At 37.3% G+C, this 18,491-nt stretch overlaps 1 protein-coding gene across 1 annotated transcript in view; it reads left to right on the top strand.

Annotated features, from left to right (window-relative positions):
* Positions 1-18,491, top strand: part of ITGA8 (integrin subunit alpha 8) — a 171,610-nt gene that overhangs the window by 16,009 nt on the left and 137,110 nt on the right. Inside the window, exons 3-4 of the mRNA XM_087823674.1 lie at positions 8,784-8,884; positions 11,430-11,553. Coding sequence (XP_087679800.1) covers positions 8,784-8,884; positions 11,430-11,553 — 225 coding nt within the window. The remainder of the gene's footprint in view (positions 1-8,783; positions 8,885-11,429; positions 11,554-18,491) is intronic.

Raw genomic sequence — 18,491 nt, forward strand, 5'->3', positions numbered from 1 at the left:
TCGTACATTTGGAAGTTTAATTTTCTGGTACATAAAAATCAATTCAGCTTCTTTTCTTGGATTTGTTTCTTTTCGACAAGGAGTTCTCTGGCAACAGCTATTTTATTTTGAATTTTAAATGCCAGTATTCCTTGTTCTCAGATACAGAGTTTCAACTTAAATGAAATTTCACAGCATACATTTACTATGGGAAAGATTATAAACAAGAGTTTAAGGATTTCTTTTCCTTTTTTTTCTGATTAAAAATGCCTGGACAGCTCCTGCCATGGCTTTGAGAAAACCCCTAAGGAGGCGCACTTGAAGTGATGTGATGACTGAAGGTTAGAGGGAAACCTACCGTTTTCTAGTATGAGGTCGAGGACTTTATAAATAGTTTTCAAAAATCGTCCCATCTGCCGAAATGTTTGGTCACACCTGTGTCAGTTTCAGCTTTTCTCTTCTCTCTCCAATGGTGATCTATCTTCACTTCTTGTAATTCCTCCCATTTTACTAAGCTAAAAGATTAAAAAAGCCTGCTTGCTGCCCATGTGTGCACCACATTCTACATTCCCTCACTTCTGCTCGGAAATGAATATTCCCATGAAAAAAGAACCCAAAGTTAGTAGGCTCACCACATGCTGGGATTCGTACCCCGATGGCCCAGAGACCAAAGTTGCTAATTTAAGAGAGGTGCCTTCAAAGCCCAGAAATGCAGGATAAGCTAAATCCATTTTATTGCTATCACCCATCACCATTTCTCAGGTTGGCCTACAACTCTTTTGATTTTATCATAGGTTTTCTCTTTTCAGATCATAGATGTAATAATGCTGTGTGTAAAAGCTCAAACAATACAGAAATATATGAAAAAGAAATTTAAAAAGCCACTGAAGCATGGACACTCCCTGCCTTCAAGATAACTGTCATTAACAGTTCAGTGTCCAGACATATACACACACATCCATACGCAGAAGATTTGATTTTTAAAGAAAAGTGGGATCATACTGAACAATGTCCTAAACAAACTTCTGAATGAATAGATGGGAGCTTGGTCGTTCATTCAACAAGCACTTGCGGAGGGCCTGCTGTGTGGGAGGCACTGTTCTAGAACTGGGAAATGCAGAGGTGAAGCAGAGGGCGTCTCTGGATTTGTGTATATTCTGAGGGGGAGAGACAGTCCATAAGCTGTGGACTAAGAAGCGAGATAATCTCAGACATGGTAAGTGCCATGAAGAGAAGCATATGCTGTTCTGCACACCAGAAACTAATACAAAAAAGTGTTGAATGCAAAAAAAAAGTTGAACAATTTTATGTAATGCCATTGTTGTATAGTAAAGCATTTGGCTGGGGGAAAAACTGATGGGAGACTGACTGCCAAAGGCAGGGAAGGAGTCTCTGAGGAAGTGACATTTGAGCTGAAACCTGAGTAATGAGAAGGAGGCAGTCATGCCAGAAACCGGGGGAAGAGCATTTCAGACAGTGGGAAGAATAAACTCAAGGAAAAGCTGGGCGTGTTCAAGAAAGTCAGTGTCTCTGAAGCCTAATGAGCATGGGAGAGTGGGAGGAGAGGAGGTTGGCGGCAGGCAGGGGCCAGGTCATGTTGGGCCCCTTCGGCTGTGTCTGGAGGTAATTTTTAAAAAATTTATCTTTATTGTTGAAAGTATTACAGATGTGTGTTGGGAGGTATTATTCCAAGGGTGGAATTGGAATTACAACTCTCTGAGAGAAAAAGATGGATTGTTCAATAAGTGGTGTTGGGACTACTGGCCTTTCGTGTTGAAAGTAAAATATTTATGCCACATCATATACAAAAATAAATGCTAGATGGACAACAATCCCCATAAATGAAGTTAAAAGATTAGCAAAAATTGGGACAAGATATTGGCAACGTGGATGTGGGAAAAAGAATTGATAAAACTAAAAACCAAACAAGATGAACAAAGGCTGTGAACTAGCAATTAACAGAAGAAAAAAGTGTATGGTCCATAAACATAAAAAGATAGTCAACCTTACTAATAGCCAGGGAAATGCAAATGAAAATAACAAAAGGAGGTACCATTTCACAGTCATTTGGATTGGCAAAACTTAAAAGTCCTACAGTAATGAGATGATGGCCCCTCTCTCGTGTGCTGTTAGTGTGCTGAAGACGGTAGCTCCTTTGGAGATCAGGTGGCATACATGATAAAATGGATGTGAAATTTCCCCATGACCCAGCAATGTCGTTTCTAGTCTTCTGTCAGAAAGAAACTCTTGTGTTTATGAGGATGGTGATGGATATAAGGAAGCTCAGAGCACATGTTTGTTTTAGTGGAAAAACAGAAAAAACCTAAATGTTCATATGTAAATGGAATGGATAAATAAAATGTAAATGGCTATTCAATGAGATGCAATTCTATACAGGCGTTGGAAAGAACGAGCTAGATCTATTTATCTGTCCATCTGTCTACCTAGCTGTCTGTTGTAACATGGATATCTCTCAACAAACATAAAATTAAATGTCAAGCACAGGTACAGACTGCTACATACAGATAGCACAATAGCATTTCTTAGGTTAAAAAGAACACAAAAGAATCCTCAATAATAATCAGTTGTTGGCAAACTACAACTAAACCTGATCCACTACCTGTTTTTGTATGGCCTATAAGCTAAGAGTGGGTTTTACATTTTTAAATGGTTGGAAAATATTTTTTTAATGAATGATATTTAATGACACATGAAAATTATATAAAACTCACATTTCTGTGTCTGTAAATAAAGTTGTATTGGAACACAGCCAAGCCAATTCTTCTACATATTATCTGTGTGCTGCTTTTGTTACAGGGGCATAAATGAGCAGAGTTGACAAAGACCATAGAGACTGCAAAACTTAAGACATTTATTACCAATCCTTTGCAGAAAAACTTGTAGACTCCTGTTCTATATTGTTCATGGACATTATTTTGTAAATGGCTGGACATATACACATCTAATTCATGATGGTGGCTATGACTAGAGGAGAAGAAGAGGGGACTCAAACTGAAGATAGACTTCAAGGGGTTCTGTACTGTTTGTAAATGTGAAAAACTTAAAAATTGTCAATTCTGCCTGGTGGTAATACAGGTGTTTGTTATATTAAGTCCTTGTACTTTTCCATACTTTTTTTAAATTTTAATTTTTTTATTGAATGTATTGGGGTGACATTGGTTAATAAAATTATACAGATTTCAGGTATACAGTTCTACAATGCAGCATCTGTATATTGTATTGTGCATTTACCAGCTCAAGTCAAGTCTCCTTCCATCACCATTTATCCCCCTTTTACCCCCTTCTACCTGCCCCCCCACACCCCTCTCCCTTTGGCAATTACCATACTGTTGTGTCAACAAGTCTTTCATTTTTTTCTTTGCTTAATCCCTTCACCCTTTTCTTCAAGCCACCAGCTCCCTCCCCTCTGACAGCTGTCAGTCTGTTCTCTGTATTCATGAGTCTGTCTCCACTTTGTTAGTTTATTTTGTTCATTTTATTACACATATAAGTGAAACCATATGGTACTTGTCTTTCTCTGACTGGCTTATTTCACTTAGCATAATACTCTCCGGGTCCATCCATGCTGTCACAAAGGGTAAGATTTCCTTCTTTTATATGGCCAAGTAGTATTCCATTGTGTAAATTTACCACAGCTTTTTTATCTACTCATCTACTAATGGGCATTTGGGCTGCTGCCAAATCTTGGCAATTGTAAAAAACACTGAAATGAGCATAGGAATGCATATATTCTTTCAAATTAGTGGTTTGGGTTTCTTTAGATATATTCCCAGAAATGGAATTGCTGGGTCATAAGGCAGTTCCATTTTTAATTTTTTGAAGAAACTCCACACTGTTTCCCACAGTGGCTGCACCAGTCTGCACTCCCACCAACAGTGCACAACGGTTCCCTTTTCCCCACACCCTCACCAACATTTGTTGTTTGTTGACTTACTGATCTTAGCCATTCTGGCAGGTGTGAGATGATATCTCATCATGGTTTTAATCGGCATTTCTCTGGTAATTAGTGACGTTGAGCATCTTTTCATATGCTTATTGACCATCTGTATGTCCTCTTTGGAGAAGTGTCTGTTCAGGTCCTTTGCTCGTTTCTTAATTAGATTGTATGTTTGTTTGTTTCTGTTGAGTTTTATAAGTTCCTTATAAATTTTGAATATTGTGCCCTTATCAGATGGATTGGCTAATATGTTCTCCTATGCAGTGGGTTATCTTTTCCTTTTGTTGATGGTTTCCTTTGCTGTCCAAAAATGTTTTAGTTTGATGTGGTCCAATTTTTTTCTCTCTTTTGTTTCCCTAGCCCGAGGTGATATATCAGAAAAAATATTGCTACGAGAAATGTGTGAGATTTTACTGCCTATGTTTTCTTCTAGGACTTTTATGGTTTCGAATCTAATATTTGAGCCTTTAATCCATTTTGAGTTTATTTTTCTATGTAGTGTAAGTTGGTCTAGTTCAATTTTTTTCCACTTACTCAATTTTTCCAACACCAGTTATTGAAAGACGATCTTGATCCCATTGTATGTTTTGCCTCCTTTGTCAAATATTGATAGACTATAAAGGGGTGGGTGTATTTCTGGGCTCTCTGTTCTGTTCCATTGATATATATGTTCGTTTTTATGCTAGTACCATGCTGTTTGATTACTATGGCCTTATAGTATAATTTGATATCAGGTAGCGTGATTCCTCCAACTTTGTTCTTCTTTCTAAAGATTGCTGTGGATATTTGTCTTTTGTGGTTCCATATAAATTTTTGGAGTATTTGTTCTAGTTCTGTGAAATATGTGTGCCATTGGTACCTTGATAGGAATTATGGTGAATCTATAGATTGCTTTGAGTAATATGGACATTTTAATGACCTTGATTCTTCCTATCCATGAACACGGTATATGCTTCCACTTATTTGTATCTTCTTCAGTTTCTTTCTTCAGTGTCTTATAATTTTTCGAGTACAGGTCTTATACATGTATAGTTAAATTTATTACTAGGTATTTTTTTGAAGCAATTGTGAATGGAAATATTTTCTCATTTTCCCTTTCTGATAGTTCATTATTGGCTTATAAAAATGCAACTGATTTCTGGACATTTATTTTGTATCCTAATACTTTACTGAATTCATTTATTAGTTCTAGTAGTTTTTTGGTAGAATCTTTGGGGTTCTCTATATACAATATCATGTCATCTGCAAATAATGACACTTTTACTTCTTCCTTTTCAACTTGAATGCCTTTTATTTCTTCTTCTTGTCTGTTTGCTGTGGCTAGGACTTCCAGTACTATATTGAATAAGAGTGGTGAAAGTGAAGGAAACACTTATAGTTTTTGCCCATTGAGTATGATGTTGGCTGTGGGTTTTTCATATATGACCTTTATTACATTGAGGTGTGTACCTTATTCCCACTTTGCTGAGAATTTTTATCATAAATGAATGCTGGGTTTATTTTTATCATAAATGAATGCTGGGTTTTTCTGTGTCTAATAATATGATTATAAGTTTTTATCCTTCATTTTGTTTATGTGGTATATCACTTTTATTGGATTGCAGATACTGTACAAACCTTGCATTCCAAAATCCCACTTGATAATGGTGTATATCACCTTTTTAATGTATGGCTGGACCCAGTTTGCTAATACATTGTTGAGAGTTTTAACATCTACGTTCAGCAGGAATATTGGCCTATAATTTTCTTTCTTTGTAGTTTCTAAACCTGGTTTTGGAATTAGGATAATGCTGGCCTCGTAAAATGGGCTTGGAAGTCTTCTCTCCTCTTGCATTTTTTTTGGAATAGTTGGAGGAGGATAGGTGTTAGTTTTTCTTTGAATGCTTGGTAAAATTTCCTTGTGAAGCCATTCGGCCCAGGACTTTTATTTGTTGGAAGTTTTTTGATTACTGCTTCAATTTCATTTATGTTTCTAGGAATTTATTCATTTCTTCCAGATTGTCCAGTTTGTTGGCATATTGTTGTTAGTAATGTTTTCTTACAACCTTTTGTGTTTCTTAGGTGTCAATTGTTACTTCTCCTCTTTCATTTCTGATTTTATGTATTTGGGTCTTTTATCTATTTGAGTTCTGTAATGTTTGTGTATGTCCAGCAATGAAATTAGTGACACCTCAGAAGATGGTCAGTCTGACTTTGATTAAAGCCCAAGAAGAAAGTGCTAACAGTGGCTTTGAGATTTTGAAACTACTAAAAAGCAATGGAAAGAAGAGTTAAAAACTTAAACTTAAAAATTGTCCATTCTGCTGGTGGAAATACCAGTGTTTGTTATATTAAGTTCTTGTTATATTAAGTACTTTTCTGTCCTTTTTTAAAACCTTGGAAAAGGTACAAAGAAAAATATATTTTGTAGACATTGTTCTGTTTTGTGTTTTTTTTTAAAAATATGTCTTTATTGATTTCAAAGAGAGGAAAGGAGAGAGAGAGAGAGAGAGAGTTAGAAACATCAATGATGGGAGAGTCATTGATCGGCTGCCTCCTGCATGCTCCCGACTGGGGACAGAGGCCGCAACCCAGGCATGTGCCCTGACCGGGAATCGAACCCCGATCTCCTGGATCCTAGGTCGATGCTCAACCGCTGAGCCACGCCTGACTGGGGACATTGCTCTGTTTCAATGCGTAGAAACTATTATATATGTTCTAACAGTTAGGTAGAAGTCTACTTTATAGATAAAAGAAATTAATTTTTGAATCTGCTATTTATGAACACTTAAGTTGTTTCAGTTTTTGCTATCATGCATAGTACAGCAAATATTTTCATATTGCATCTTAACACATTTGTGTAATTATTTCCATTGAACAAAATCCTAGAAGTCAAATTCCTTGGTCAAATAAGAAAAGGGTACATTAAAATTTTTCATGCAAGTTGCTAAATGGTCCTTCCAAAGCACTACATCAAGTTATTACCTTGAAAACAGAGTGCATATTATTTTTTTTGCCAACTGGTACGTGATAAGTGTCAATTGTTTTAATTTGAGGCACAGAATTTCTTCATGATTTGATTTCTGCTTCCCTGCAATTCCTGTTAAGGTCCATTGGTCCAGAAGAAGTTTGTTGTTAAAAAATAACCCACAATTTAGTTTGAATCAAGCTATACAGTTTAACATTATAGCAGCAGAAAAGATGCCTCTGAAATCCCTAAGGGAGAGTCACATCACTTTCTCTAGCAAAATGAAGCCAAATTTGGCTTCGGTCTTTCCTCATAGTCCATTTTCTTCCTCCCTGCAGCCTGTAAGTATATTTGAATTTTTGAGGTGCTGGTCTTCTTTCAGTTGCTTTTTAGTAGTTTAAAAATCTCAAAGCCACTGTTAGCACTTTCTCCTTGGGCTTAATCAAAGCCACATTGACTATCTTCTGAGGTGTCACTAATTTCATTGCTGAGAACCACAAATCACTAATAATAACACATTATATTGTATGTCTGTGAGGTCCTTTCCAATTCTTGGACTTAGATTGAGCTTATATGTTTCTAATTATATGACTTCTCAGTTTGTGTAGCACTTTCACGTTCCTTTATCTTATGTGATCTTTATGATTCTATGGTCACTCGTGAAAGAGGAGAGAGGAAGGGTGTTTGTTCTCAGCCTCATTTTATAGGAGAAATCAAAACTTCAAAAGATTAAATGAATTGCCCATGATAACCCAGTTAATGGTGACAAGATCCTTTCAATGAGTTCTACGATCTTTTAAGGTTCTAGATGCAAATAGAAATGTTTATATTTTTAATTTTATGCTATAGTCTGTAAAATCCTCTAATTCTTTGCCAATTTTGTGCATTTTGGGTAAGGATTTCCAGAACTTATTTTTTTTTTAAAATGCCAGAAACATCAAAGGCATACCATTTTAAAGAAGGAAATTCATGATTTTCTACTAACATGTCAAAATGTAAAATTTAGGTTAAGATTGAGTTTATATAATTTATTCTTTTTTTAAAAGTCTATAATTATATGTAAACTCAATAGAAGGTTAATTATGTGTATATTTTGGCCTCATTTGATAGGAATTTAAAGTTCATTTTGTAATGCATTTATCATAGAGTGAAGGAAACACATACCAGTAAGATACCCTAGTACAAATGTCTTTCGAAATTCATTAGCTATTACTGATGAAGCTCTGGTTAGAACCATGCAGTTAGAACCACGTGGGAAATATGTTAGGGAATCAAGAGTAGAAAAAAAGATATCTGCTTTTTATTAAGACTTGAAGTGTGTTATAATTGGGTTGAGTTTCTACCCAGACAGCCTTCTTCATGCTGACATCTGCAAAGTGTACATAAAACTGTTGAGGTGTTATTTTCTGTGGCTGCGTGGACACATGTTATTCAGTTAAAAAGCAAGTTTTGGGGAGTCTTTCATGTTGATTCCTGCTAACCCATGCCGAGAAAGCTTGCACTTTCCCGATTAGGGACATTCCCATGTGTTTCACTATTGGAAAAGAATCGAAATTCTTTAGAGCGGTTATAAATGTTTGGTCTTTGATCTGATACAAATCAATGACAACAGTATCGATTTGGGACTATCAGAGTCCACATTAGATTTATAGTACTGTGAAAATATAAGTTGTAAAATGCTGCTTTTAAGTTAAGTGGTGAAATGTCATGTTCAAATATGTCTTTTCAGTTGATTGGTAATGTTCTAAATGAAAAGTCGAGCTGAGGCTTAGTCAAAGAGAAACGCCCCTGCCTATAAAAATTGTTTTTCAAGTAGTTTTAATGGATGACTTCATTATACAGATTTTAATTGGCTACCACATTTTACAAGTTACTAACAATTGATGTACTTGTTGTCAGACAACAGAATGATCAGAGGTAACGGAACCAAGGAGCCCATAGAGTTTAAATCGAATCAATGGTTCGGAGCAACAGTGAAAGCTCACAGAGGGAAAGTGGTGGTGAGTATGAACCGTGGGCTGTGGGAGGGCTTTGGAACAAAGTGGGCACCGAAATGCTTTAAAACTCACCTTTATCAAAACACTTTCATGCAAGGACATGCCAGACTTTCAAAGATAAGCTTATCAACATTTTGAAACAGAAATTGAGTGTTTAAAATTAAATAATCTATTTTAGAGTTTAAAGATGTAGGAAAGAAAGCTTGTTTTCCAGAAGATCAATGAGGTATTTTCAGATATTTCAAAAACAACTAAGGAAGATAGGGAAATAAAAGCTCCATCTTAAAGGTACATTTAAGGGCTGCTTAGAAATTGACCATAAAAATAGGACTACTGTTTTAGGATACATTAAAAGTTAATCTACAGTGGTGTCACTTATCCTTCTTAGGACTAAAGGAAAGCTTTATTTAAAAATATAACTACTGATTGCATGGTCCCCTGAGTACATTAATACTTTTTAAAGTAAAAAAAAATCTCACTCCCAAATAGATACCATTCACCTTTAAAATGCTATGACTTTATGATTCTATTCTCTGATTATTCTGAGCAATGATACATATCTAAGTTATTCAGAAATAGATGACTGTATTAAGCTAACCTGGAAATTTTTTGTTGGGGGAATTTTTTAAACTGTTAGCTTTAATTTCCTCAGAACAATGAAACAATAACTTTGACTTTTAGTATTTTTAAAAGGCTTTTTACATTGTGATTTAATAAGAATAAGTATATAAAGAAAATGCCATGCTTTATTTGGTGTGTGGTTAACCCTCCAAAAATATTTTGACATAAAACAGGTAATACTTGAAATATAGGTAGCTGTTTCTAGTTACAAACCCAGCACTTACAATATGCTCTCTATAGAATTGTATTTGCATTGATGTAATTCACATTCCAGAATTGGTAAAAGGTCTTTATCCTTTGGTGGTGTATGACTTACGTAAATTACTATTGAAAAGCTAGTTCTATCTAATAGATTATTTGGGGTTAAAAATTTGGGGAGGGGTTTTATATTGATTCTTTACAGTCTTAAAAATGTATCTGTAACATAATTGTTGTGCATTTACTTGATATTTGTAGAAGCCTTCAGAAGCATTGAAAATAGAATCATACACCATGTTTATAATAAAAATGATTGATTATGGGGCATGCTTACATCCCCAAGGAAAATGTATAGGAAATAGGATAATATAGAATATAGTCAAGTTAATTTTTTTTCTTTGAGCGCTGAACCTTAGCAGAATCAAGAATTAAGTTCTTCTCTTTGTGACAATTATTAGAACTTCAAATTTCTGCAGACAGAAGTTATCACTTGGAAGACCCAGGTATCAGGTGTATACATATTAAGTTTGGGTTGAAGCCCATATACATCACATCAGTCTACATTTTCCAGAACCTCACCATACAGAGGGCAACAAATCCAAAAAACTGAAGTTGTAGGAGCACTCTACTTATTTGACAATATGAGTTATCTTTACTTAAAGTGGTTATACCTTGGACTGAACACCAAAGACGTATTTGGAATCATGAAAGGAATTTAAAATTGGGACCTGCCTTCACTTTTCTGGCTTTGTTTTAAGTGTGTGATGTCATCAAATTAGGAGATAAACTCATGGTTGCATGTGCTAGCAATCTGTAATTCTGGGTCCTTAGAAATGAGGGCTTGAGTGATCAGGTGAAACACTTCTGAGGATTTAAGCTAGCAAAGTAGAAGTCAAAAGGTGCCTGTGCTGTTTGCACATTTATTTCCATGTTCTCTCTCATTCCTGGCAAAATTAGTGTTACTTAGTTTACTTAAAGGGGATTTCACATACCCTCTTTCACACTGATATCCTTTCAGATACCATGCTCGTTAGAACCTAAGCTTCTGAAGAAGCAACCAGAATGTTTCACACAAGAATCATGTTTTCCTTACTGTTGTTTAAATTAATTTTTGGTTTGCCGTGGATAAAAACCAGTAAGTGAAAAATAAAGCCAAGAACACTGTGATAAGAGCTTAGTGTATCCAAAAGAAAGTTGTCTAAAAAGACGTTAGATACACCTTCAATGGTAAACTAGGGGAATCCACAAAATAGGTTTACAAACTTGTCTGCATCCTTTGACTTGAGAGTAGATTTTTTTAAAGCAACAGTTAGACAAAACGGAACTTGTTCTCATTTTAATGCATCACACTGATTCATTCACTGTTTAAATGACCATTTGCTTTTATGCAGATCCAATTTTTTAAAAAGTATGAGTTCTTTGCTTTGACGAAATATTTACTTTTGCCAGGTTACTTTTATTTAATTTAAAATCCTCTGGGGGAAAACCTCATTCCTTTGTATATGTTTAATTTGTTCTAATTCCATGGTGCTTCAATGGTAACAAATTGGCTTTGGAAATTTAATAAACTGTGACTACCAAGGTACTCATTAGCGTGCTGGAAGCCAATTAATTCACCCAACAATTAACATAGTTGTTACAAATTTAGGTATATTAATCAACAAGTCAAATCAAATCCTAGTACGAGGAATCTACATTAAAAAAAATTATTATCTTTGATGTTTCACAGGCTTGTGCTCCCTTGTATCACTGGAGAACTCTTCAATCCACACCAAAAATGGACCCCGTTGGCACCTGCTATGTAGCGATTCAGAATTTCAGTGCATATGCTGAGTACTCTCCTTGTCGGAACAGTAAGTTATTTTTATTCCTTGAAACTGAAATTTAGCTCAAGAGCTTTTCTGCTGTAGACCGTGCAGGTAATGTCAAAATGCCGTTGGAAAAGAAAATGAGATGGGAATGAAGGTCACTAACGGTCTTACAGGATGCCTTGTTGTGACATGAGCGCCAAGACGTGGAATTCTGCTGATCCTCCTTGTGTTTTAGAAAATTTCAGGGTTTTAGGTATTTTGCAGTAGAATTGATTCATTCCTTATCTTATGCCTTAAACTCTCTCACTTGGTATTCAGATTTCACACAGCAATTTAAGGAAAGCTGACTGCCCATTTGTTAATCACAAGAATGGTATTAGTTAGTGTAAATAATAATAATAATAATAATAATAATAATATAAATGGAGCCACTTTAAAATGGAGCCAGAGCTGCCATCCCAAAGGAACTGCCTTACGTATCTCATGTCTCAAACCTTTGGAATGTTATAACAGGGTCAAATACCCTGTGGACTGGGCCTAAAGCAACATTGCGTCCCAAAGAACTGTTTGCAAAGATAACAAGAAAGCAGATATTATGACTACCTGACTGATGGCTACTGGACAGAAAATCAAGAACATTGTTCAGAATTAGTGTCACTCTGTTAGCTTTTCTGTGCCAATAGATATGCCTGTCTTTTATTTATGTAATTGTTCCCCTTCCCTTTCTCATAAATATCCCTTGCTTTCGTTTTCTAATCAGAACGCTATTTGGGGTTTTGCTTGAATCAGTAATTCCCAAATAGCTATTGTTTCTTATCTTAAATAAATATGCCTCTCACTTTGAAAGGCCTTGTATTTTTAGGTGAACATTCATGCTGGGACCTGGGGACACATTGCATGTCAGCGGTCTGTCCAGCCTGTGCTCTCAATGGCTGTTGCTTTCTTTGGCAGCTGTGTACTCGGGTTATCTGCATGATACAATTTTCTCCTTTAGGCATTTAAACCTCATTTTCCAAAAAGACTCTGCATGTAGAGCCCTCGTCTCATTTGGCAGTTCTAGGACTCTTCCAGGGAAGCATCCTGTAAAGTGAGGCCCTGGGTGCCATCTTCGGGGCTGTTAATCACTTCATCTTGGTAGCATACCCAAGGATGTTGGGACGTTATTGTTGATTGATTGATACACTCAGAGTCCTCATGCACTCTTCCATTTTTCTGTGTGTCATGTAGGTCATCAGAATTTATCAGAAAGCAACCAATGGATTTTTATACTTTTTCTTGATAATTCAGAAGACCACATTGAGGAAAATGGCATTAGAAAGATATTTCTAGTGGATGATTTTACGGTATTGATTTTTAAAAACTCAATCCAAAATTAGTTTCCAAAAACTATAAGTAAAATTTCCCTATTTCAGTTACTATTTTTAAAATTCAAGATTACTTGAGACAAGATAATGAACAAGTATCAGAAATAAATCAGTGAAGACAAAGAATGGACCAGGGACAATAGAAGGTTAATAAAGGGACTGCTGAGAGTTAGAGATCTAAACGATGGGGAGTGGAACAGCTAACTTTGATGGTCTTGGGTGAAGATTTTGGCATGAAGAAGATTATGACTGCCTGTTTTAAAATAATAAAATAAATTAGCCACTTTCTTACATCATGACAAATGTCAGCTGAATGAATGTCAGTGAAATTAGGATTTTACTTTAAATGGTTTTAAAACGGAGTTTCTTGTAGATAATGAGAGTCAATCATGTAATCATTGAGCACATACTTATTGAACCCATTGAGCACTGATTAGTGTATGTGTAGGGAGTAAAGCACAGAGCAAGAGAAAACAAACCCTGTCTTTAAAGAGCTTACATTTAGGTGGGGGTAGGGCCATGGGGGGGGGGGGCAGGCAGACAAAAAACATGCAAATAAATAAGTTCAGATTCCACAATTCCAATTCTGAGTATTTGTCTGAAGGAAATGAAATCACTATCTTGAAAAGACATCTGCACCCCAATGTTCACTACAGCATTATTTACATTAGTCAAGACATGGAAACAACCTAGGTGTTAATCAACAGGTGACTAGATAAGGAAAACATGGTATACATACACGATGCAATACTCAGCCATGCAGAAGAAAATCCTGCCATTTGTGACAATGTGGATGGACCTTAAAGCCATTATGTTAAGTGAAATAAGCCAGACAGAGAAAGACAAATACTGTATGGTCTCATTTATATGCTGAATTTTAAAAAATAAAAACCAAACTCATAGATACAGTGGTAGTGGTGATGGTGGAGGGAACTAAATGGATGAAGGTGATGAAAAGGTAGAAACTTCCAGTTATAAGATAAGTCCTAATAATGTGATGTACAGCATGGTGACTATAGTTAACAATACTTTATCATATATTTTAAAGTTGCTAAGAGAATAGATCTTAAAAGCTCTCATCACAAGAAAAAAGAAAAACTTGTACTATGTGTGGTGATGGCTATTAACTTATTGTGGTGATCATTTCACAATATATACATATATCAAATTATGTTGTACACCTTGGACTAATACAGTGTTATATGTCAAGTATATCTCAATAAAAAATTTAAAGAGTAAATAAGTTTCTAATATAATGTCAGGTAGTGAAGAATGCTACAAAGAAAAATATAACAAGTCAAGAGAGAAGGGAGTGACATGGCCTGGGCGGAGAGAGGAGCTTTTAACAGGACAACCGGAAGGGCTTCTCTTAGCAAGTGACTGTAGGAATGGGGAGGTGGGGACTTTCCAGGCAAGCGCTGCAGCAAGGGGTGTATTTTGTGTCATGTTCCACGGAAGGTACTGTGCTCCTGCATTCAGTAAGAGGTTGTTGTTGTTGTTACGCTAAAGGGAAAAGTCACGTAGAAAGAGAAATCAAATCCCTAATCTACCCAGAAAATTAATGGTAGAGCTGAGATTCAATACTAAACCTATTTCATCCATTTTTATACCTATCCATATCATAGTTCTCATTATTTGCTTAAGATGCTGCCAGCAGTGGCAGGAACAGGACCAGGTGTTAGATGGGTGGGGTCAGACTGGACCAAGGTTCATCAATCTTGGCACTTGAGTTCTGGCTAGGAAAGAATTCAGAGCCAAGGTTCAAACTATACGAGAACATTTATTTAGAAAATCACCGAAGTAGAAGAAATGAGTGGTAGAAGAAATGGCTCAGGAAACAAGTTACAGAGGCAAAAGAAGGGTTCTTGTAGCTTGGGAGTGAGGAAGGTAAAGGTGACTTGCATGTGGGGAAGGAGAGAGGAAAGGGGACAGGAAAGGCACAAGTGGGCTCTCATGGGGGAGCGCACTGGGTCCTCCATCCTAAAGGTTTTAAGGGTGAAGATTTTAGGCGCGGTCCCAAGGGAAGATCTCAGTAGACTATTCAGCCGCTTTCCAGGTGTGTCCTTTTGGGGTTGGGGGTCATTATTCAATGCAGCTAGTCCTGAGGTCAGTGTGGGGTAGCTTGTCTGGTTTTGCTGCTTTTTTGGGCCTAGAGCTGAAATACAACTGAGGCCTAGATGTTATCTCTAGGAAGGAAAGGTCAGGGGGTCTAAACTGCCTCCAGTGATATGAAAGGGTGGGGAGTCCCAACCTCAAGACCAGAGATATGCTAGGGAAGAAAGGTTACCCTGGAGGCTAGGTCCCACCTTATAATTGTCCAGTGCTAGGCACCCAGGGCTTCTTGCCCTGGTGGCCTTCTGTGCCTGGCCCATCATCCTTGCTCTGCTCATGTCTGTCTAACTGCCTACTACAGTACTTCCCCATAAGAGTAAACTATTACAGCTAAAATGCTGAGCCCATCCTTCACATGCATCTTGCCTTGATGATATATTCTTCCAACTAATATGTAGGATAATCATTTATAAAACTGGTCACTCTTTTTTTTCTGCCTTTTTAAAATCCTCACCCTGGAATACGTTTATTCATTTTAGAGAGGAGGGGAGGAGAGAGAGAGAGAGAGAGAGAGATCAATCCACTTGAAACTGAACCTGCAACCCAGGCATGTGCCCTGACCAGGAATTGAACCTGTGACCTTTCAGTGTATAGGACGACACTCCAACCAAGTGAGCCACACTGGCCAGGGCTGTTCTGCCTTTTTATCTGACTTCCTGTATGATGGGAGAACTCAGATTAAAATACAACATGTGCCATCTAGAATTGTGGGGTAAGAGTTAAGTGAGTTTGAACCATTACATGAAAATGTAAATCACAGTAGGCTTGCTTCTTGAGTTACGTGGACACATTATGATGCCAACTTATGTACTGTTTATTTTCCTAAATAAAAGAATAACTTGACCAAGATAAAAGTGGAGTTTATGTTGAGTTCCAGAATAGCTAAATAAATTTCCAAGAATTCTTTCAACTCTGTATGGTTTCACATCCTCATGGTCTCTCTCTAATCATGAGTTTTTCTTCTTTCTCCAACCCACCTAAGGAGGGGACTTCTTGTTCTCCTCAGGCGTTCACAGTTTATTAACACAAAGCCAGCTTGTTCATGAGCATATGGTTAACCTCACAGAACAGTAACATCAGCAATATTATTTTCAAAACAATTTAAAGAACGCTCTCACGTTCATTCCACACCACAAACCCCCTCCACTGATACGGTGAGGAATGTGGGTGCTAATGGGCTCATTCATGTTAATGACATACTGATAGCTCCTTCTTTGGTTATTCATAAATCAGGTGGGGATGGTTTACACACACCCTTCATTCTACTTTGAATGGTAAAGAGTCAGCATGATTCCCTTGATTCCTGAGTTCACTCTGGGACATAATTGTAAAGTTTATAGATGCTCTGAATTTCCAGGAAGAAAGATTCCTTCAGCTCTCATGAACTATAATACTAAGAGAGTGCCTTACTTTGTAAAAGAAAAAAACCCACGTGCTATTATAAACACCACTTTAAATAAACATTTGAAGTTGGTTATTTTCTCAATAAATTTTATGAAAAATTACTATTTACTCTTAATCTTTTCAATTTCCTGTTTTGAAGCATAGTCATATATGTCCTCATTTGAATAATTTACACTGTTAAAAATAAAAATATTAGAGTTTGCTTTCAAAAGGATTTTTAGAAAGGTTTGTGCATTAAAAAATACATGTCTGAAGTACACTCAAGATTGCATATATACGTTTACATAATTATATATCATGTATTCACATATATTTCTGGATGCATACAAATATTTATACACATGAACTTCTAATGGGACATAGATATTTGAGGTTATAAGGATGAGCATTTAAGGAGTTTCATAGCATTCAGTACTATAAAGCACAAAATATAGTTATAAAGAACAAATTTTGTCACCCTGGGCAGTGTAGTTCAGTTGGTTGGAGCATCATCCCATACATAGAAAGGTTTGGGTTTGATTCCTGGTCAGGGCATATACCTAGGTTGTGAATTTGATCCCCAATTGGGGCATGTATGGGAAAACAACCGATTGATATTTCTCTCTCACATTGATGCCTCTCTCTCTCTCTCTTTTTCTCTCTCTCTCTCTCTAAAAAATCGATGAGCATTTCCTCAGGTGAGGATTTAAGAAAAAGAAAATAAATAAAGAAAAAATGAACAAATTTTGTTAAAATACATTGCAAGTTGCCATGCACTTAAAACATTGTTAAGAGCCCTGGCCATTGTGCCTCCGTTAGTTGGGCATTGTCCCATGTACCAAAAGGTTGACAGCTGGATTCTAAGTCAGGGCACATGTCTGGGTTGTGGGCTTGATCCCTGGTGTGGGGCATGTGGCAGGCAGCTGATCAATGTTTCATTCTCACATCAATGTTTCTCTATCTTTCTCCTTCTTCCCTGCCCCCTCCCTAAAAAGCAATAAAAAAATCTTTAAAAAAATTTGTTAAGAGAGTGGGGTCAAGATGGTGGAGTAGGTAAATGCTATACTCACATCCTCCCACAACAATATCAGAATTACAACTAAACTATAAAACAACCATCATTCAGAACCACCTGAAATCTAGCTGAATGGAAGTCCTACAACTAGAGATTTAAAGAAGAAGTTACATCGAGACTAGTAGGAAGGGCAGAGATGTGGATTGGTCCCATACCCACATGTGGCGGATAAAAATCAGGAAGGATATCTCCACTGCAGAGTTCTCCCCTATGGAGCAAGGGGTCCCAGACTCACATAAAGTTTCACAACCCAGGGTTCACGTGCCAGGAAGAGAAGTCCCCATAACTTCTAGCTGTGAAAACCAGCAGGAGTTGTGGCTTAGACAGAGGGCTGCTGGAGTCTCAGGCATTCCCCTTAATAGGCCTGCACACAGACTAACTTGGACTCACTCCCTCTGAGCTCCAGTGTTGGGACACTAGCTCAAAAGGCACCAGGGACATATGGGGAAGAACTAAATTCCCCTATCTGAGCGATAGCTGGAAGGGCAGCTTTCTCTCAGTCAGAAGTGCTGGCAAAGGCCATTGTTCCTTTTCTGAGCCCTTCCCCCACCGAGCCAGCAGGTGGGTATACCATATTTGAGTCTCCATCAACCTGGCTATCACTGCCCCCCACCTGGATTCCCTGAGAGCTCCCCATCTCCAAGAACTTGTGGGCCCACCCAAGATGTTTCCAGTGCCTTTCCATGCAAATGGTCTGTCTTGGCTCATGCTTTAGACTTTCCTAAAATCTCTCAAACAAGCAGCATCTGGCCTTAGCATGCCCTATACCTCTCACTAAGTGGCTCCAAGCCTGGCATCAGTGGCAGCTGGCCTTGGTTCACAGCTTGGCCTCTCCTGGGCACCCCCAAAGCCAGCACAAGTAATAGCCATCTGCAGATCACTTTGTAGCTCATGCTGGGTGGTCCCAGGCAGAATACAGGCAGTGGCTAATCTTGGCCTGTATCTCCCGGGAGGCCTCAGAGGCAGCACACCCAGTGGATACCTTCAGACCATGTTGAAGTGGCACCCAACCACCTCCATAAGGGACAGATTCAAGAATTGGACTC

Source organism: Miniopterus natalensis, chromosome 1 (assembly GCF_054644295.1).
Source record: "Miniopterus natalensis isolate mMinNat1 chromosome 1, mMinNat1.hap1, whole genome shotgun sequence".
Taxonomy (NCBI): Eukaryota; Metazoa; Chordata; class Mammalia; order Chiroptera; family Miniopteridae; genus Miniopterus; species Miniopterus natalensis.